The sequence below is a fragment of the Zootoca vivipara genome, chromosome 7 (genome assembly GCF_965207765.1).
Source record: "Zootoca vivipara chromosome 7, rZooViv2.hap1.1, whole genome shotgun sequence".
In the NCBI taxonomy this organism is placed as follows: Eukaryota; Metazoa; Chordata; class Lepidosauria; order Squamata; family Lacertidae; genus Zootoca; species Zootoca vivipara.
Genome location: NC_142590.1, coordinates 59,646,246 through 59,668,014, shown reverse-complemented (window position 1 = coordinate 59,668,014; position 21,769 = coordinate 59,646,246). Strand labels below are relative to the sequence as shown.

Below are 21,769 nucleotides of genomic sequence, written 5' to 3'. Positions count from 1 at the left end.
TGAAATAATACAGGGGCGGACTTGGGTAATCTGTTGTGATATGGCAGCATGTGTGAGGCCAAAATTTGGCGCCCCAAAATGGATCTTCTCAGTTCTGGGTCTTCTCAATTTTGCACCCCCTTTGTTCAGTGCCCTTGTGGGGGAATCGCCCACTGCCCTAAATCTGGTGCTGAACAAATTTAAACGTCAAAAAAAGAAGAAACAAAAAAAGAAATAGGATTTCAGCATCTGAACTAGAACTTTTTGAGGTGCAAACCATACCCTGCACATATGTATAAGCAGACACAGAGAGACTCACAAATCTTTGCTCCATCACATACTGGTGGTGGTTTAGAACGTCTGATCTCTAAGCACCCTGTAGAACAGACTTCTTACTCTAGGTGCAAGCTTTTACATGTTTTTATATACTGTATGCAATTGTTTATCCTGTTTTATATACTGTAACTTTTATATATGTTGTTATATTATAAATCACTTCAGGGGATGCCTCATAGGAAGCGATTCATAAACAAAATGAAATAAATATAAACACCTTCATAACAACAACAGCTCACACCCCTGTGAGGAACTGCTGGTTTAGAGCACAGAATTATGTGCAGGCAACAACTGATTAACGCACATCTGAATGATATGTGATCGTGCACGGTACCGAACCCAGAAGTGACCTGAAAACGTCACTAAACACATCACTAAAAGGATGGGGTGGAACAGGGGAAAGCGTACTTACCATATACGTGTTCTGCTGATGCACACGGCGGGGGTGGGTGGGCGGGCCAAGGAACGGCTATCCTATTGAGTGAGACATGCTAAGAGTAAAACAGGCCTTCCGTACCTCAAATGCTGGGACATGTTCTTATCACTAACTGTATAAACATGCTATGAAACATACATGCATCTTGGTACCTGTTTGCTGCCCCATGCAAGAATCCCCATGCATGAGAAAGCATGCAGAAACATAGCGCATGATCTAGCCATGTGCAGATATGCACCTGCAAGCACTTTCCACTAATGCGGTAACTCCAGAAGTGCTACTGAGAGCCAGTGTGGTGTAGTGGTTAAGAACGGTAGACTCGTAATCTGGGGAACCTGGTTCAGGTCTCCGCTCCTCCACATGCAGCTGCTGGGTGACCTTGGGCTAGACATACTTCTTTGAAGTCTCTCAGCCCCACTCACCTCACAGGGTGTTTGTTGTGGGGAGCAAGGGAATAGGAGATTGTTAGCCGCTTTGAGACTCCTTCGGGTAGTGATAAAGCAGGATATCAAATCCAAACTCTTCTTCTTCTACTGCAACCATAGGAATTCTTTCTGTGCATTTATGCTACTGGGTCACACATTGTCTTTTACCCATGTGATCGCATACCTGCGGCTTTTGAGGAGCAGTGCTCTGGAGTAGCAAACTGCATGTGTGAGTGTCCCTAAGTTTACTCCACTTTTGCTGTTGCTGTTCTCGAGCAACATAATTACCTGAACAAAGTCTGGTACATTGCGATCTGACGTCTTTGCAATGTGTTCAGCATCTTTGAGTGTCCCATGAGCAGTCATTGTCTATGCAGATCAGTGGCTGAGAGGCAACATCTGTTGATACGCAGTTTTGCCAACATGTGCTGAGCTGTGTGAAATATTGCTTGTATAAATACACTCTGAATATAAATATGCTGGAACTGGGCTTCCTATCAACTCACGGTCAAAGCCTGGCCAAACGTCTGCATGATCACAGCTACTCTAAAATAAATGTGAACTGAATGAATGGAATACCTTTTTGTGTCTGGGTAGGGGGTTTTCCCATGGAAGCCGATAACCGCTGGTGCACTCAGATTTCTTTCCAGATGGCTTTCATTCAGATAATTTGAATTGCCCAAATACAAGCGCTTGAAACTTGTGATCCTCTCAGCTGGCACCTTCATTCATTAGAAAGGGAAGGGCACAGCTAGATCAACAGCAGAGTCCAATGGATGGACAACCAGTCCATTTTAGCCACTGCACCAGGTTCCCATAAGTGACTTTCCATTGGCAATCCTGCAGTTTCCCAGCTGGATGCTATATTCTTCCTGGGGCAGGAGGGGCAGAATAACACTGCTGCAGATTAATAGCTGTGCTATACTGTTTGCCGCATTCAAAAAAATCTGGCTCAACGTGTGCTTGGAGATAGACCAATGAGCAAGTGTAGATTACATAAGTTTTTTTAAAATAAAAAAATCTTATTTTCACAGGCGTATTCGCAAGTCATTCTGCATTCTGCTGTGAGTTCTTTCGGACACAGTCTTGCAAAAAATAAAATAAAACCTATTATGTGTGGTTGGATGTGTATTTATTACCGATAGCAGGCAACGTGGTAGGGTAGCAACACTCACCTGACCTCCTGACACCTGGGGTGCTGCTGCTTACTGGGAGGGGTGATGCAAACACATTGGCAGAGTCAGTCTGGCACTCCTACGGGTGCATTTGCACTGCTCTGACCTCCCCACTATCTTGCCCCCTCTGCCTTGCTAGGAAGCAGCAGTGACTCTGTTGTTGCGAGGTCGGGTGAGTGCCGTTGTCCCACCTAGCCATACGCTGCTGTCTATTAGTGCTGGCTTTATGACTGAGATTTATGGGAGGTTTTGCCCTTGCCACCCATTTTATTATTGCTTGGAATTATCTCTTTATCTGTTCTTCTGTAAGTCACCTCAAGTAAGCATTAATCATAAACACTTCTTATAAGTATTTTAAAATAATAATAACAAATAAAACCAAAATACTGTAAAGGGGGGGGGGAGGAGGTAAAAACAGCTACCCAAGCTACTTTAATTAAGATAGCTTTAAGCAGGTTAAAAACCAGTAATAATAATAATAATAATAATAATAATAATAATAATAATAATAATATTTATACCCCGCCCATCTGGCTGGGTTTCCTCAGCCATTCAGGGCAGCTTCCAACAGAAAAATAAAATAAAATAATCAATTAAACATTAAAAGCATCCCTAAACAGGGCTGCCTTCAGATGTCTTCTAAAAATCTGGTAGCTGTTTTTCTCTTTGACATGATACAAGCCTATACAGTTGTACCCTGGAAGTCAAACGGAATCTGTTCCGGAAATCCGTTCGACTTCCAAAACGTTCCAAAACCAAAGCATGGCTTCTGATTGGCTGCAGGAAGCCCCATCAGATGTTCAGTTTCCAAAAGAACGTTTGAAAACAGTCACTTCCGGGTTTCGATCATTCGGGAGCCAGAACGCTCGAGAACTAGTCTGTTCAACTTCCAATGTAAGACTGTACTCACTTACTTGGGAGTCAGTCCCTTTGAACTCAGTGGGGCTTAGTTCTGAGTAGACATGTATAGGATGGCCCAAAGGAAAAATCCAGAACGCTTATAGCCCAAAGGCCTTTGGAAGCAACTAGCAGGTTGTGCGCAGGGGAGTTATTTTAATCAGAAATGGATCAGGGGCCATACCTCTAAAATGTATATTAAAAGCAGATAAATAAACCGTAGAATAGATTCTCTCCAGATAAACACATTGTTTATTAAGGGCCTAAGAAATTGGAGAGCTAAAAAAGTAACTTTTCCACACAGTGCCATACTTTATTGATGAGTTCACAAAATGACAGGCACTCTGTTATAGGGAGATAACTGTGCTGTTCTTCAATATGGTTCCATTCTGCTTAGATTGTGTTTTTGCGAGAATTGAGCATATAAAGGGGTGGAGGCTGGGGAAAGTGAGCTCTGAAGCAAAGGGCAGGGAGCGACAGCGTGGGACACCTCCCTCCCCAAATGTTTGACCCCACTTTCCGCCATGCCTGATCATTGACCATGCTGGTCATTGGAGTTGGGCGTCCAACAACATCTGCAATCACCAGGTTTCAATTCTGCTGGTAATATTTTTATATTGGTAATTGATTTAAATTGCTTTATGTGCACCTTAAGGATTCTTTGATTAACTGGCGGATTACATTTGTTTAAATAAAAATAATAAAAATGGACATAATAAGCATCTGAAGAGGCGCAGATCCTCCATCCCTTCCCTAACCCATTGCCCTAGTCAGTGCCGCAATAACATGCACTCACGTCATATAAGAATCCCATTTGACACTCGTCTGACAATAGCACCAGGGCAGAACTGTGTATAGTCAAACATAAAATCCTGCTCATCTAATTTCCGGCTCATAAATTTTGCCATGGAATTAAAAATCTCTGAAGGGAATAAATCGCTCTTCAGCCTTACAGATAAAGAAAACAAATGACCAGGAGGGAGACGGAGACAGTATCTTTCCAATTTCCTGTTCATCAGTTCAACTTGAAATGCCACAGAGCTACACCGGCATAGGCCTGGGAGAGACCTGGAGACACAGGTACCCATGGATGCATAACCCAGAGCAGCTTTTGCAACTGGTAATCTTTCATGATTTTGTGCTGTTAGCCTGCCAGCATCCTCAGAACACAGCTGTGCATTGATATAAATCTACGGGCTCTGAAAAAGATGGTATCACTTACTTGCAAGGAGCATGCATAAAAAATGATCTTTCAGGGACAAAAGGCTGTTCATGCAAGGGAAAGGTTTGGAATATGCCACACACATAGTGCTATCTCATGTGTATTCCTTTTACTGAAGGCACATCTCTTCCAAGTGAAGGAAAGGCATGGAAATGCAATGGTTATCTTTCTGAACTAGGTCAAGCACAGGTAGCCTCTATCTTGTGCTTATTGCTATTCTTTTATTTATTTCAAAACCAGAAAAATAATAATATAAACTTTAAATTAAAAAATACAAACATCGAGATCATTTTCTAACATAAGTCTATTACATAAATTGCCTCTATTGAAATAAAAATGTGGATCATTACTCTAAACTTCTCTTTACTATATATGAATGCAGTTAGAAAATAATATTATAATTTCCCACAACCCCCCCACTCCCCCTCACCTGTGTGTGATCTCAAAGTTTTACTTCTTCCATCTTGTGTTAATTCGATTTAGTAATTGTCCAGTTAATTCTATTATTCTTTTCTTACGTACCCCTGTGCGCTTTACACATTATCTATTATTACAGTGGTACTTCGGGTTGAGTACCCAATCCGTTCCAGGGTGCCGTTTGCACCCCGAAAAGTACTCAACCCGAGCGGCGCTTTAGTGCATGCGCGAAGCGCCGATAGAGCGCTTCTGTACATGCGCGAAGCGCGCAGAACGCTTCTGCGCATGTGCGTGTGGCGGAACCCGGAAGTGTCTGCCGAGTATGCAACCCGAAAGTACGAAATCCGAGGTATGACTGTATTTCAATTCCGGAACAATATTTTTTCATGTATTCCTTCACTCTGTCCCATTCTTTGATTATTTTCTGATTTGTATGGCCTCTAATAATTGCTGTCAATTTTGCCATTTCTACAAACTCGCAGAATTTATTTTGCCATTCTGACACTGATGAGATTTTCTCCCCCTTCCAGTTCTTTGCAATTAATATTCTGGCCGCTGCAGTTGCATAAAGGAATACACTTCTCTCATCTCTGGGGATGTCATTGGCTATTAATCCTAACAAAAAAACCTCTGGTATTTTTGTAAACGGAGTCTTAAATAATTTTTTCAGCTCGTCATATAACTCATTCCAGAATAGTTTTATAATTTTGCAACCCCACCATATATGATAAAAAGTTCCCACCTCCCTCTTGCATCTCCAGCATATATTTGATTGCTTTTTATAAATCTTAGTCATTTTTCCCGGGGTGAGATACCAGCAATAAAACATCTTCATCATATTCTCTTTTATCACATAACAGGCCGTGAAGTTCATATCAACCTTCCACAACTTTTCCCAGCTTTCCATTTGTACTGTACGACCAAAATCCTTCGCCCATTTTATCATTACTTCTTTGGTTGTTTAATCCTTCAGTTCCCACTCTAACAACAGATTGTCCTAGAGATGGTCTTCTTCCTAGGCTGTAATAATTCACTTTGTAGTTTTGACACTTTTTGTTCAAAACCTTTCTTTCTACCCTGGTTAAATCTATGTGCTATTTGATGGCATTGTAGCCAACTATTACAATAATTGCTGATCTCCTCATAGGTTTATCTCCATCTCCTTCTGTTACTAGTTGTTGGTACATGGGCCATACTGTTTCTGTATTCCTTTTTTTCACTGCCATAACCTCCATGGGCAATACCCACTTAGGCATCTTAGGTCCAAGGAGCCATCTATATTTTATCCATATTTTATATATTGACTTCCTGACTATGTGGTTCAGGAAGTCTTTATGCACAGCCACTTTTTCATACAGCAAGTACGCATACCACCCATAATGGTTATTCCAACCTTCCAGGTCTAGGATTTCTGAGTAATTATCTTTCTGAACTAGGTCAAGCACTCAGACACAGGTAGCCTCTATCTTGTGCTTATTGCTATTCTTGGTCACAGGTGTAGGGATAGACAGATCACTCTGTTTCTAATCCAACTCAGTTTCACAGGTATTCATTCAGAGTGTTCTGCAGCCATTTCCACATCAATCTGATTCCACCCCACTTCAAACCACACCAAAATTAGAAATATTTCCCCTTCACAAATAGGCACTGAAAAACCTAAAGTTTTCATGTTATACATTATCCTAAACTATGCATTTCTTGTACATGATTTTTATATATACTTTTGGTTATGACTTGTAGAAGTCGGTTGGCTCATAACCGGTTGGCCCACCATCTGTTGTTGATACAACACCGCAGAGCAGGAATAAGGTGCAATCCGGACATCAACAGCCTAGGAGTCCCTTCTGAAAATTGTAGCCAAAGACAAGATCATGAATATGCCACGGTTAGCAGCCATTGTCTGTTTAGTACAGAGGCAGAATCTGAGATGGGTATGCCAATGTCTCTAGTTGTGGTGTTAATAAATGGGAAGGAGTGGTCTAGTGGAAGATTAGATGGGAGCAAGTGTGGGTGTTGGAAGTGGTAGGCGGAGGTCACCTAGGACGGAAGTCAACATCGCTCTCTTCCAAACGTTATATCTCTGCATGTATCGCAGCTTCAGAGATGGAACAATACCCCCCCCTGCGTTCTGTTCTGGTGATTCTCCACCCCACCCCATGCCCAGTGAATTTTGAGGGAGGAGAGGAAGCTCCATGGTACAATTGGAAGTCCTTGCACAGCACAGGGCTGGTTAGGTCAATCCAGCCCATAGAATTCAGGGAGAAACTAAGGCAAGGGTAGGGGAAGGGAACTTCAGGCCTAGGGATTCAATGTGGCCCTCCAAGTCACCCTATCTGGGTCCCTCCAAGTCACTCGCCCCAGACCGCACACCCTTCCCCATCACACCCCTCACTAACCCTGCTTTGAACCCTCCTCAAGAGTTTTGGCCGGGTGAAATGTGTTCTTGAAGTTCAAAAATGCATCTTGCTTCCCTAAATGAAGGATAGAGAGGTTTGCAAAAGTGAAATTTACATGCATTGCTTTGTTCACTTTTATCTCTGGCACCACCCACCAATGTCATGTGGCCCCCAGGAGGTTGTTAGAAGGGAACGTGGCCCTCAAGTCTGAAAACCTTTCCTTGCCCCTGCTTTAGGATATCTCAAGACCTAGGCCAGGTATCCCCAAACTTCGGCCCTCCAGATGTTTTGGACTACAATTCCCATCTTCCCCGACCACTGGTCCTGTTAGCTAGGGATCATGGGAGTTGTAGGCCAAAACATCTGGAGGGCTGCAGTTTGGGGATGCCTGGTTTAGAGGATGTGTCTTTGTTTTTGTTTTTGTTTTTGTTTTGTTCTTTGTTTTTGCCAAAAAGTTGATCTGAGAGATTGTTAATTCTTTTGCAAAGCATTTTTAGTGATTTAGCTCACGTGGTTTCAAAGGATACAAAGGAATCATAGAATTATAGAGTTGAAAGGAACCCCCAAAAGTCATATAGCCCAACTCCCTGCAATGCAGGAATTTCAACTAAAGCATCTGAGACAGGAATGGGTTGGTGCCACACATGCTGATGGGAATTTGAGACCAGTTCCTTTCTGAAGTGGAGTGTGGTATACAGGGGAGGGGGGAAGTTTTGCTAAGCACCAGGCTATTATCCCTCACATTTGGGGGGAGAGGACAGGTTAACTTATCTCCAAGAACTGCCATGAACATGAGCTTGGCAGTGTTCTACCCACCCCTGTCCTGTCCTGATCACAGTACAACAGAACATTCCTTGTGATGGAGAAAGTGCAGCTCCTTTATTTGTATGCCAGCTGTCTCCTCCTGGCTTCTGTGACACTCACTGGCTTCCATGTAGCAATTTGTACGTACACTTCACATGCTCGCAAAATACACTTCCTGAGGAGAGGCTGTCTGGGTGGCGTTCCAGTAAGATTTAGATGTTAACTCAATTAGCCACCGAGGCAATAGTGTGTAAATGCAGCTATAGTAATGTGCATTATCCTATTGACCTCCCATTACCATCTCTGCCTCTGCTGGCAGAATTCACAGCTGAAGAGCAATTGGGTTCACAAGTTGACAGCCCAGAATGGGATCAGTGAGAGGCAATGGCTTCTTTCCTTGTGGATGCAGCCTCACGTAATACACACAAAGACCTTTGCTCTTGAAAACACTTGGATTAATGTCTCTCTCAGCAAGAAATGGTTTGCTACCGTTCATAAATACGCCATTACTTATTTTTATGCTTGGGTAGTGTTAGATTATGAAGCGGCACATCAGAAATGTTTGTTGGACCATCTCTAGAGACACCCTAGGGATGTTTTAGCCCTTTCACCATCTAGAGATCACAAGGGGATGGGGCTTATTCAGAGCACCCAAAACCATGCCTGGTTTAATTTCAGCTTTTACATTTTTATATGGTTTGCCATCGCTTTATTTCTATTTTCAGAATTTGTATAGACAAGGAAGGTTCAGTCCAAAGGTCTCAGGCATAATTCTTGGCCATTGGCCACAACCTGATTATTTAAACTGTATGGTCAGCATTCTTCTACCTTAGGGAGATATTGGGGCTCCCAGCACCCCTAGCTCTCTGTTCTAGACCACCAACCTTGTAAAGTTAACTCTTTCTCCCTTCCAGTTGACCCTCCTTTATTGGCATCCTATATAACAGGCATCCCCAAACTTTTGCCCTCCAGATGTTTTGGACTACAATTCCCATCTTCCCCGACCACTGGTCCTGTTAGCTAGGGATCATGGGAGTTGTAGGCCAAAACATCTGGAGGGCCGCAGTTTGGGGATGCCTGCTATATACTAACAGATAATTCATTTCCCAAATGTGGCCAAATATGTAGCCAAAATGCTGCCATCAGCTCACAATAGAAACTGATCGGCAGACCCAGGTTTGCAGAAGTAGACATACCACCCCACGCCCAGAAAACCTTCAGGAACACCAGCGGGGAGGTTACGAGAAGGTCCCAACGCAGCTTACTAACTGAGCATGCTCAGTTGAATGGAATGCTGACTGCTTCGGATGGAATGAAAAAAATTGATGGGGAGAGGAAATGGAATGAAGGATACTGGAAAGGGCATGGCTACCTGGAACTCTTAACAGAAGTACTCCACGCTACTTGTTATTCATGAAATTCAGATAGCCATGTGCTGATACTCCTCCTCTTCTGAGGCAACCCTGGAAAGAGAGACAGGAAGGAGAACGCAATATCAGACTGGAAACCATGAACAGGAAACTTAGACAAGTCGATAATTGTTGCTTGTTAGTGTATGCTTAGGGGCAATTGTATCAGACATTGCGAAGGGTTGAGAGGGAGTAGCTTTGCATACTTAGTCAGATAAGGTCTGGATAAGGCCAGGAAGAAAGCTGAGTCAGCTACCCTGCCTTCGCCATTCCTCCGTAGGTCATGGAAATGCAGCTTGTAGCTTATCCATGTGGCGCCAACCTTAAACTACCTTTGACTCATATGGCTAAAAGGTAAAAGCTTTGGTGGATTACCATGCAGGGAAATGGGATTAGCACCCTTTGGCTAAATTCCCTTTGGTCTGTTACAAAGCTACAGAGAATTACCCAAGGCTCACTTAGTCCCAAACAGTTTGAAACTAGTTGTTAGCTCTGAGTCACTCCAGAGACGCACTCCACAAATCATGCAACATAGAACTTCTCAGTAAATCCACGCCAGGGGAAATGTAAAACTGGGACTGCATAGAGCTGCATCACAATTTTTTAGCTTAATTGTAGGATTAATTTAGGTGAGGGGGGGGGAGTTCTGACTTTCTAGCTAGCACCAGAAGCAACTCATCAGCGTAATCACACATAATGAGGAGGTACCCTTGCTGCAGGGTGAGAGCATCACTGACTTTAACACCTCCGGATATGTGCAGATCTGTACCCAGGAGTGTAAGTGTGCATGTTAGGTTTAGAAATGAACTAATGCAGGTTTAGAAATGAACTAAAATAGCTGCAGCACTTCATCGGTTAGTTCAATAAAACACTTTCAATTGATAAAAATGTGCATCAGGAATCGTACATTTTTTTATTTTAAAAACGTGTACAATTTTCAATGCATGTAATTCTAAAACCCTAGTAGGGTGGTCATTCCTATTGTATAAAGGCAGTCCTCAATTTGTAGGGCTGTCTAGTCCAATTCTGGCCTGGAGCCTAATTAATCATAGATTAATCAAAGATTGCCTGATTTAAATGCAGCTACAAGCTATAGTTATAACAATCCAGGAAGCGAGAGGGAATCCAAACACGTGGGGAAGGAGGATGTGAGTGGGTCCATAGCATAGTCACGATGGTCAAAGCATAGTCTGTCCATGACATCTAGAATGAACCTGAGATGATGAGTGGTCAGAGCTGAGAACACCCAGCTTCAAGTCTGATGTCCATGCTTTTGTTGATATTGCATTTGCATTTACAAGGCATTTACTGGTACCAAACCAGCGCAGAGAGTGGGTAGGCTCAACATCAAGGTGGTCCTCAGACACGTTTCTCTTCAGTTTTTTTCATTTCAAAGGGGCTGACACAGAAATACGTCTCAGTGGATTGTCCGTTTTGTTTTCTTAATTTTTGTCTCCTACTAGCAAACTCCAATATACATACTTCTTCACCACCCCGCCACTGCCAAAAAAAATCACCCGCATGGAATTGATGTCATTTCTGTAAAATCCTTTTGTGCTGATTATAGCATCCTTTTTGAATCATCCAAATATTGTTCGTTGAGAGTTGTGTTTCCTCCCCCTCTTTATTAAAAGCTGCCATAGCAATCCCCCGTTTCCTGTTCCCAGGGTTTCACTTAACAATAACTTCCTCTCACAACACCTCTTTCATCCAGGGGCTGGACATCTGTCTTCCTTCCAATTATGAGAAGCTTCTTCTGGCTTCTAGTTCAGCTGGGCCATGTTATCCCTCTTTTCCTCCATCTGTACCAAAATATTACCAGGGTCCCGGGCAGCACAGATGTGGTGACAAGCTGGAAACAAAAACAAATTTGTCTCAAGGGGATCGACTGACACTGAATTCCAGGGAAGCATTGCAAACGCTGGCTCTCTCACAAAAACAAATAGATCGACAGAGAGATAAGACACCAAGAGTTTAAAATGAGGTTCCCTTTTATGCTCATTTCCAGAGACTTGAAATGGTTGGTTAAGGTGGGAAAAGACAAATGGAGTAGACCAAGATGTTAACCTTAATTGGGTTTATGTCCTCAGAAAGGACATGTTTTGTTTTGATTAAATAAATATTACATTGAGATTAATATAGGCCTACCTGTACGCCGGCTCCCTCAGCCAGTAAAGCGAGATGAGCGCCGCAACCCCAGAATCGTCCGCGACTGGACCTAACGGTCAGGGGTCCCTTTACCTTTACCTTTTTACCTGATTCTGAAGGCGTGGGATCATAGCTGCCAAGTCTCCCGTATTTCCCGGGAAACCCCGTTTTTCCAGCCATTTCCCGCTGGCAGCCCGGATTGAAAAAAAAACCCGCAAATCCCCCGGATTCTTACCAGCCCGGGGAGGTTCCTTCTGTGCATGTCTGGAGTCTCTGGACATGCGCGGAAGCGATTTCTGGCGCTGCGGCCATTTTGGAAATGGGCAGAGCATGCGTAGAAGCGACTTCCAGTGCTGCTCTGCCCAGTTCCAAAATGGCCGCAGTGCGACTTCCGGTGCCGCGCTGCTGCCTATCCCGGATTTTTCAATCTGGGAGTTGGCACCTATCAGGGTGGATAAAAATCAATGATTTTTTTTAAAAAAAATCAAAAAAATCGGATTTTTTTGATTTAAATCAGATTTTTTTATTTAAATCAATTTTTTTGATTTAAATTGGATTTTTTAAAATAAAATGCTTTTTGAGGAAAATATATTACCATCCAAAGGTTATTCCATCATGAAATAAATATTAGTTTTTTAATTATGTAGAATAAGGTTGTATATGTTTAATTTTGGGGGTAAATAAATTCCATTAATCTATTCACAATGTCATGCTCTTCCAGAGGTTTTTGTAAGATTATTGGGCAGTTTCTCTGCCTACAAGATATTATCACAGATGCTTGGTTTACTTTTGCAGTTCTCAAAACTGAATTTGACTCAGCAGAGATCACATGCCTCTTCTTCACAGCAAAAATGTTATAACATGAACAGAGTTGAGAAAAAGACCTTAATCCTATTGTTCTACAAACCTATGAATACAGAAACAAGCCCTTCAGTGCTAAGTTTCAAGAAGTTCAGTGAATAGAATAGAAACAATATTTTTCTGATTGTTTGGAGTGGACAGTATTTATGTTTTTCATGTGTAGGCTGGGTTGACAGTCTAAGTTTCTTAAAATATATATATTTTGTTTTTGTTTAGCCAAATTAGTTAACAAACATGGATGTTTGTTTAAGCAAATAACATATGCTGTAATGTTATTGTTTCAGTTGAATAAATCTATTTAAATTATTATTATTAAGGTAATGATTATTTTTCTCCTTCCTAAGTACAACAGTAAAGTTGTCCGAATATGAATGATTAACCTATTAAACTGGGGATAAAAAACTAATATGAAAAGTTGTTATTCTAAAAATCTTCATCTACTTGCATTTTAAAGTTATACCAGCAAGAATTAGTCTTTATGTAGAAAACTATGATTTAAATCAAGCCTTACTGACTAGTGATTTAAATCGTGATTTAAATCGTGATTTAAATCAGTTTGATTTAAATCAAATCCACCCTGGCACCTATGCATGGGATAGTATCTGCATATTCAAGTGCCGGCTCTGCCGGGCTAACCAACCTGGTGTCCTCCAGATGTTGTTTGACTTCAAACACCCATCAGCCCCAGCAAATATGGCTGATCTTCATGGATGATGGGAGCGGTCCAACAACATTTGAAGGGCACCGTATTGGCTACCTTGTGCCTCTGACATCTAATTCCACTATGGCACGCTCTTGAGCTCTTCCCATATTATTCCCTTTGCATGTCCTGCCATTCCCATTTCTTCTTAGGTTAGATTGCACAAAGCAGAATCCATTGCTACAATCGTGCAAAAATGCAATTGCTTTGGATACAGCCTGTTTGATTTGTAAATATACACAGCATAAAATTCATGGAATTGATTTGCACAGCAGTTTAGATACAGCCATTTGTCGTTGGAACTTCAAAACCAGAGCCTGAATTCATCTCAGCCTATAACTTGTCTATGCTTAGCATATTTGTGTACCTTTTCTCTGGTTTTTTAGCTGAAAGTAAACAAAAAAACAATAGAGCTAACAACAGGCAAGAAAAATGTTTTGGGGTTTTTTTGCGTGTGGAGGTCCCCAAACCACCCTTAAATAAATCACAATGTAGACAGTATTAAGTTTAATGGTTTTTGGCATGAATTTGGCCACAACTTTATTAAATCCAAACCATGTGAGTGGTTGCGTAGGCATTGGTTCCCAACTGTCACCTAAGGACAGAACTATTAATAAAATAAAACTTGCCTTGTCAACACGGGGAAATCCCCACAGGGAGAGACGGGGACCGGGTGTACAGAACTCTCCCCTCTCCCTTCAGGCTCCCAGAGGCTTCAATATGCGGTCCTGGCCCCTACTTAGGGGTTACGGACACAGCATAGAGCCACTGTATTCCTGACCAGGATTTCCCCACCACTCAGGCATAAACTTGGGACCAACTAATCTTTAAGACCCTTAATACAAACAACATAACCAATGCCTAACCGCCAACCTTACAAGTTGTGACTATTTGCTATGCAGTAGGCGAAAACCCAAATGGCACCAGCCAATCAGCCAGATGGGAAAAATTCCTACCGGCCCCTGAATACAGGCGACCAAGAAAAGTCAAAGCAATGTCAACACAGAGGCCTAAAAACAGGGAGGGAGGGTGGGGATCAGAAACGCAGCCAAAGAGAAGGGTAAAGAAAAAACCCAACGTTTAAGCTTATATACCCCCAGTATTTGATTTACAACTTGCAACATACAAATATGCCCAACAACAGCCCCTTAACCAATAAAACGGTGGCCACTCATGCCCCCACCTTTACCATAGGCGTGGTTTTCCAGCCCCCACCGCAAATCGTGCTCTCTGCAATGGAGAACCCGTCTTGTCAACTGAAAAGAAACTTTTAAGTAGGAACTACTTTCTTGCTATATACACAAAAATCTAAGTCCGTTGCCATTCTGCAGTTTGTGTAGCTGCAGGTCTCATCCTCAGAAAATTACACAACTGGGAACAAAATGAGAACAAAATGGGCCAGGACTCACCTAAAACTAGCATAGACCTTAGGAGTATAGAACTGAATATTCTGCGTCTTTGCTTTTATGACTCTGTTTTGTTCCTGCAAAAGATACTTAGCTAGCATATGGAATACGGGGTTCTTACATTTCCCATGTGTAAGACCTTCAGAGCAAGTAGCGCAGGAAAATTCCTTTAGTAAATCCGTTAAATTTTTCAGGAGATGCCACTATATATACCTGTCAGTTTGCTTGATGAGAAGTTTATCTTCCGGGCACTTTATGTAACTATTGTGTCTGATTATATAAAGCTCACCTAAATAAAAAATGCCAGCTCTCCAATTAATTATGACCTTTGCATTCAGGCCTGGGCTGCAGAAGTTTCACTTGTGGTGAAAACAACACAAGTATGGATCCTAAGATGTTGTAGAAGAAACGGTCCCAGGGCTTTCAGTTTCTATCTGCACCCCAATGTCCATGGATCTCACTATCAGGCTGTGCAATAGGGTCAGATCAGGGCAGCAAGGGGCAAAACAAGAGAGCAAAAAGGCCATGGACTGTTTCTAGCATCCAAATCCCAACTCACACACAAAAAAACCAACACTTGGACTCAATCTTCTCAGGGCTGCATTCGCACTGTGAACAGGCTTCCCAAAGGCATTTGGTTGGTCGCTGTGAGGTTGTTGGACTAGATGGGCCATTGGCCTGATCCAGCAGGCTCTTCTGAACTTATGAGGGTTTTTGTTTCAAAAAAATCCACACACTGATGTTGGAATGTGGGGAACTGAACTTAAGACGGGGAGAAAAGAGAAATGGAAAGAAGCTGACATGGACAGATTTGCAAATAAGCAGTGAGAAGAGCGAGGAAAAGGAGCAGTAACTTCCGCATTCCTTGCGCTTTATGAGAGGGTGAGAAGCAGGGAGGATTGTGGCGAAGAGATGAGCTTCCAAAAACCCTGGTCCTAAATGTCTCATCTTAACAGCTGGAAGCCATTACTCCTGGAGTCAGCTAGTTAAAAGTGCATAACAATGAATAAGACATGTTTAGGGACCCGTTGTTAATTAGCCATTATTTTGAGTTCCCTTGCAGCTTTTACTGAGATGCTTTAGCTCACTTCACAGCACACCCCGCCTCGAAATGGCACACAGAATCTCTAGTGCTTTAAGACATTTTGCTGCGGGATGCCTTATGTAACAAGCCTTGCGTAACTTCTGCTAAAAGCACCTCCAGCAGCTTCGGGCTCGTTCTCTGAGGTTTTATGCCAAAATGCAAGTGAAGTTTGAAGTTAGTTTTTTTTAAAAAAAAATAAAATAAAAATCATAACATCAGAGTGGAACTATAAAGCTGGCATCCGTCTGCCTCGGGAGACAATAAAGGTTTGCGCCTTTGGGGGGTGAAGTCAAACTGTTGGAAGGTTATAGCACCTCCTGTGGCTGTAGAGACCGATACAGGAGAGGCATGTTTTGTTGCAGCTGGGGCAGATGAAGGCATCCAGCTGTCCTGCTGCAGGTGCACCATGACGTGTCTTCTCTCTGAGCATCCTTTGCACAGTTACACAAAAATAATGCACTTCGTCTGGAAGGGTGTGTGTGTGAAAATGTTTGCAAAACTCAGTGCCCTCGTTTGGCACTGCTAGATCCAGTCTGTGTTTGTGTGTGTGTGTGTGTGTGTGTATACACACACACTGTGCTCCCCCCCCCCGAAAAATAGGTGCTGGTACTCACCATGCAGTTATAGTAAATGCCACACTTGGAAAACGAAAAACAGGTGCCGGTACTGCATACCCTTGAGAACCCCCTGAAAAACAACAACACTGTGTGTGTATATCCATCTCAGTGTGCCCATAAAAGAAAACCCAAATAGTTCTTGGACGACTTCTTTCTGCGGAGCCCAATCAGTCATGCTCAGGACCATTTGGCGTGACTGACAATGGTTGCCCAAGACCTCCAATGAAAGGCCTCGTTCCCAGCCTGGTTACTTAAGATATTTTAGCTGAATGGGGTAGAAGTAAAATTTGGGTATATATTCTGCCACTGGAATTCGTAAAAATGAAAGGAGAGAAATGTTTCCTGGCTAGGAATTAAGCTCAGGCCATAGTAGGGAGAGTGCGAAATCTGGACCATTGGACTCAACCCTTGTGCTCCTTTGTTATCATCTCCCTCTCTTGAGACAGACGCTGAGAATCAGCACGCCTGAAATATTAATAATTCCTAATAGGTCCTTGTCACATGAGGCGTGCTTTGTGATGATACCCCTCCTTCCTTCCCCCCCTCCCCAAAATGGGGGAGTTAATTGAATCAATGAAGTGAACAGCACAGCCATCCAGCATATGCCGGCTTCCCCTGTCAGCCCCAGTCATTACTGCAGGACCCATTGTCACTCCTCGTTGCTTGATTACACCACTTGGCCTGCGAGGGGATTTGATGGGAAGTGTCCAATGAGGGGCCAAGCTGTTTCCAAAGTCAGCTTTGCAAAGCCCCAGATAAAAGGGGGCTTCCCTTAATAAGGCAGGGAAAGGTTAGGACGAGAGGCATTACAGCAGATCTGGGAAGAGGTAAGGTGATAGTTTTCTCCGAGGCTTAGAGAACAGATGGGCTCCCAGGAGGTTCTGCATGTGGGTAACAGAAAGAGCTGTTTCTTTTCTAGGAACACGCTTATCACTTCTGCAGAAAGTCGGCAGAGCTTTTTGCAGCTTTGGCTACGAGCTAGCCAAGAAGCAGAGGGCTTTTAAAATTTAATCAGAAGTTAAGAGAAGCATCCTCTCTTTAAGCCTGGCAGCTCCTTGCTCTGATATGCTGGCAGGCAGCTGGGTTTCTTGCTCCTGCTTCAGCTGCCTCTGTATGTCCGGTTTTGAGCCTTCGTTATTGGAGAGGAACTTGCATGCTCCTGGGTGCATTTAGCGGTTTCAGCACGGTACAAGCCCCTCTGATCCTGACGAGATCTTGCGTTCTCTGCTCCCAAGGAAACGGCCGAACTGGCAGGCAGCAGAGCTAATGTAGTGAAATGATGGCAGATAATGCCTGGCAATGTAGCTGCCGGCCTTGCGCATGGGTGCAGATGCAGAGCAAGAGAGCCCTCCCCCCCCCAAACCCCCGCTTAAAGAGAATGCAGTGAGGTTTTGAACAATGCATGGTGATAACAAGACATGTAGACACAGGCTCAGCCATGAAACGGGTTGAAAAGCTAAGCACATCAAAGAGTTCCCGCTTCTCTCCTGCAGCTCTGTGCAAGAGAGAAAAAGAGGGTGTAGTGGCAGGCAGCTGTTAGGAAGTACGGCCCATTTGTTTTATGATGCCGTGTTGGGAATCAGATCTGATTCCTCTGTAAGGGAAAGCGTGCAGCGAAAGGGCAGAGTGGAGAATTTAGAAGCTGCAGAAAATAGCCGGCGTGTTTAGCATGGCAGGAAGGTAGCAAGAAATCCGTGCTAATGATAGGTCTAGTCTGGAAGCAAATGGGGGGGGGGGCGAAACCACCACCCCTCTTTTTCTTGTTTAAGTTTATAAACTTGTGTGCGTATTTAAAGCAATAATCTTTACTGATGATGGTCATAATAATCACTGTCATTGATAATATATTTTTGTCATTTCTTAGTCAGAAGTATATGAAGCTATGACTTGTGTTTTTGCAAACAGCAGATAAGGTGGTAAGTCTGCATTTGGACTGCACCATTTCACATTTAAGGTACAGGCTCAGATCACGGAAGGTTCTTCCATACAAAAACATCCCCTGCAGATGCAGAACTTTGCACATCATGTCTCCCTCCTGACATACTAGCCTTTTTTTGTGCATGGGATTTTTTGTATGGAGTATATAATCATGTGAGCCCCTGCCCACAGTTTGAAATGGTACTACCCATAGCCAGAACTAGGCCACTTTCTCGGGGTAATAGGGTTAATTTTTTATAAGGAATCTTCATGCTTGGTTGCATGCATGATATGATTTTTTTTTAAAAAAAAAAAAACCAACACAACTGAATTTATATACTGTGCTTCCTCTGAAAGGAGCCCGGGGCAGCGTAGAAAAAAAGAAAACGAAAGATCACAGTTCTGCAAAAAATAATAATAATTGTGGGCATACCTCTGTGGAGGACTATGTGCTACCTACTCACTATCTGGGAAATGCCCAGGGAGCTGACTTGTAATACAGTGGTACCTCGGGTTACAAATGCTTCAGGTTACAAACGCTTCAAGTTACAGACTCCGCTAACCCAGAAATAGTACCTCGGGTTAAGAACTTTGCTTCAGGTTGAGAACAGAAATCGTGCTCCGGCAGCGCAGCAACAGCAGCAGGAGGCCCTATTAGTTAAAGTGGTGCTTCAGGTTAAGAACAGTTTCAGGTTAAGAACAGACCTCCAGAACGAATTAAGTTCTTAACCAGAGGTACCACTGTAGTGGAGTAGTTTGTTGTGCACACTGAAGAAGAATGAAACTGATGAAATGCAATCATATGCAGGTTGGCTGAAACATAGGAGATGATAGATAGATAGATAGATAGATAGATAGATAGATAGATAGATAGATAGATAGATAGATAGATAGATAGATAGACAGACAGACAGACAGACAGACAGATAGAATAAAAACTGTATCAATAACCAGATCAGATTATACTGTACAGCTTTTAAATTCTTTGCAGTTCTGTGTCCTGCTGAAAACATAGAAAGAATCTAGCCTAGTAATGCATGATATTTATAGCTCTCTATATAAGGCCAGACAAGTAGAAGAGAACAGAGTTCACTTCTCTTTCTCTGTTGTCTCAGTGAGACCTGCTGTTGTCATTTGGCTTCTTCAGCACTAATTTGAAATCCTCTTTTTCTCCCCTCCCCCTCTCCTAACAGCTTTCCATGAAGGAGGTTGGGGACGGGCTACATGAACAGATGAACTGCATGATGGGTGCTCTGCAGGAGCTGAAACTCCTCCAGGTCCAGACAGCTTTGGAACAGCTGGAGATCTCAAGCAATCCAAGCCAGGTTCCAGGAATTGGCCAGCACCAATATTGTCAAAACAATTTGGAGGCACCCAGGGCAAGGTGTGAAGCCAGCAGACAGGGCGAGAAGCTGCTGGGAAGGAGCTACTTGCAGGACTGCAGTTCCTCAGCCTTTTCATGCTCTACTCAGGGGTCACAATCCGCCAGCCAGCTTCACCACATTACTTTGCCAGACAGTAGCCATGGATACATGGCTTCTTCCCTTAACAGCATAAGTAGTGAGGACTACTATCATGCGAGCGGACATTCATCAACAGTGAGCACGGCAGAGTACCATTCTCCGAGGACGTTTGAGTCGTCCAATGAGCACATGACGAGAAGCTGGTTTTCCCAAGACACAAACAGCTGGTCCGAGAGTAGATCGGGGTGCAGGGAATGTCAATTCTCTGATGAGACCAACGACTGGACTTCCTCGCTAATGTCTCAGAGCAGGAATCGACAGCCTCTCGTCTTGGGCGACAACATCTTTGCTGATTTGGTTGGAAACTGGTTGGATTTGCCTGAGATAGACAAAAAGGTGGAGAAGAACGAGACGACCCTGTCGAGCAGCAAGTCCCAGGAGTTTTGCAGAAAGTTCTCCCTCACGGCCAATATCTTTAAGAAGTTCTTAAGGAGCGTCAGGCCAGATAGAGACAGGTTGCTCAAGGAGAAGCCTTGCTGGCTGCCAACAGAAGATAAAGAGGCCGAAATCTTAAAGAGGCCCAAAAAGGCAAGCAAACAGAAGGGAACCTTTTACTTCCCGGTCCATGGGAACATAGCAAACTCACACGACAAAGCAGAAAGGTGCCAAAAGAAGGAAGCAGGCAAGGCCAAGGCCAAACACTGCACCAAGAAGATCCACAACACAATAGAACACACCCAGTCAGGGTTTGATTTTAACACAGCTGTATGGGTCTGAACTCCCCGAACTTGTCATCTCCTTTGCCTCCACCGTTCTGCCCCAATCAGGAGATAAAACAGCGAGAAAGGTGAAAGAAAAAGAGATTTGGCATGCATGGACTGGGGTGAGGAAAGGGAGGAGTTGATCTCCATACATTGACACAAATCACTTCCCAACTAACATCTGTTTGATAAAGGGAGTCAGTTTGTATGCAGAAACTCCCCAAGCTAATGCTTAAGAGAATCTTTCACAGTTTGGGGAAGGAGGGGGCACAGCAGGGTCTTAATTAGCTGTTCCTCTACACTCCCACTTTCATAGGCTTCAAGGTTGCCAAACATTTTCAGTTCATCTCTGATTCAGGTAGCAAGAGAATGTTACGTCTCAGTATGTGTGTGTGTGTGCGAGCTGGTGTTTGTGTGTCTTTACAATTTAACTCTGCTTTTTCCCTGTATGCACTAAATCCTGGATCATACTCCGGGCAAATGAATAAGCACTTGATAATTAAATTAAGAATGAGGGTTGGATTTGTAAGAAGAAGAGAGGCTGTGGGACATGATTTGAGTGAAGTTTGTACAACCACATTGCGTTTTGTCTGTTCTTTTTCTAAAACGTTTTTTCTGGCTCACCCCTCATGATCTGTACTGTACTAGAATGTGTCTAAGGAGTGCTATGTAGTGAGTAGACAACCCATCGCTGCAACTTTAGGGTTACCAAACATGCTTCACCTCTTCATTTTGCCCTCAAAGCCTTAAACTCTGATGCCACACTGAGGTCCCAAGTTGCAATAGACCTTTCCTTGACTTTATTGTTTCATTTTGCATTTCCTATTCTGTACGAGTTTAGTCTTGTGAGAAATTAGTTCTCCGGCGGTCAGCTCTTCAAGAGTTTGTTATTAATAAAGCGATGTTCCTCTCTCCACGTATGGCTTGGTGGGGCTGTTTGTGCATTGTGAGAAACTTGTGGAACAAGTTCGGTTCTGTAGGCAGAGAAGAAATTGCATGACCCTTGATGGCAGGAAGTTGAGGGTTCAGAAAAAAAACGGGAAAAGACCTCCATAATGGATATGTTGTTGGCAAATCTCTTGACTTTAACCTCGAGGAGGCCTTTCTTCTTGGCTATATTACTCTGGATATTCTTGTCATCATTCTTGTCTATTCCCCGCTTTGTACCTTGTTCTTTAGTCACAGCTATGGCACACATCACTTGATCATTATGTGGTTACTCAGCACTTAACTACTCACCGCTCCCCTGAAGCATCTTTAAAGTGACAGTGGGCGGTAGGTCTGTGGTGGTGGTTTCACTTGGTGTTGGGACTGGC

General features: G+C 43.2%; 1 protein-coding gene across 3 annotated transcripts in view; it reads left to right on the top strand.

Moving 5' to 3' along the window:
* The window catches only part of INKA2 (inka box actin regulator 2), a 31,021-nt gene extending 9,652 nt beyond the window's left edge, over window positions 1-21,369 (top strand). The window contains exons 2-3 of one of the 3 annotated variants that reach the window (XM_088674382.1): window positions 6,628-6,772; window positions 19,423-21,369. In XM_088674382.1, coding sequence (XP_088530508.1) covers window positions 19,429-20,469 — 1,041 coding nt within the window. In that variant the 5' untranslated portion in view covers window positions 6,628-6,772; window positions 19,423-19,428 and the 3' untranslated portion in view covers window positions 20,470-21,369. Of the gene's footprint in view, window positions 1-6,627; window positions 6,773-17,070; window positions 17,140-19,422 lie in introns of those variants that run through there. The other 2 variants (XM_088674383.1, XM_035122270.3) reach the window with 2 other exon arrangements.
* The last annotated feature ends 400 nt before the right edge of the window (window positions 21,370-21,769 follow it).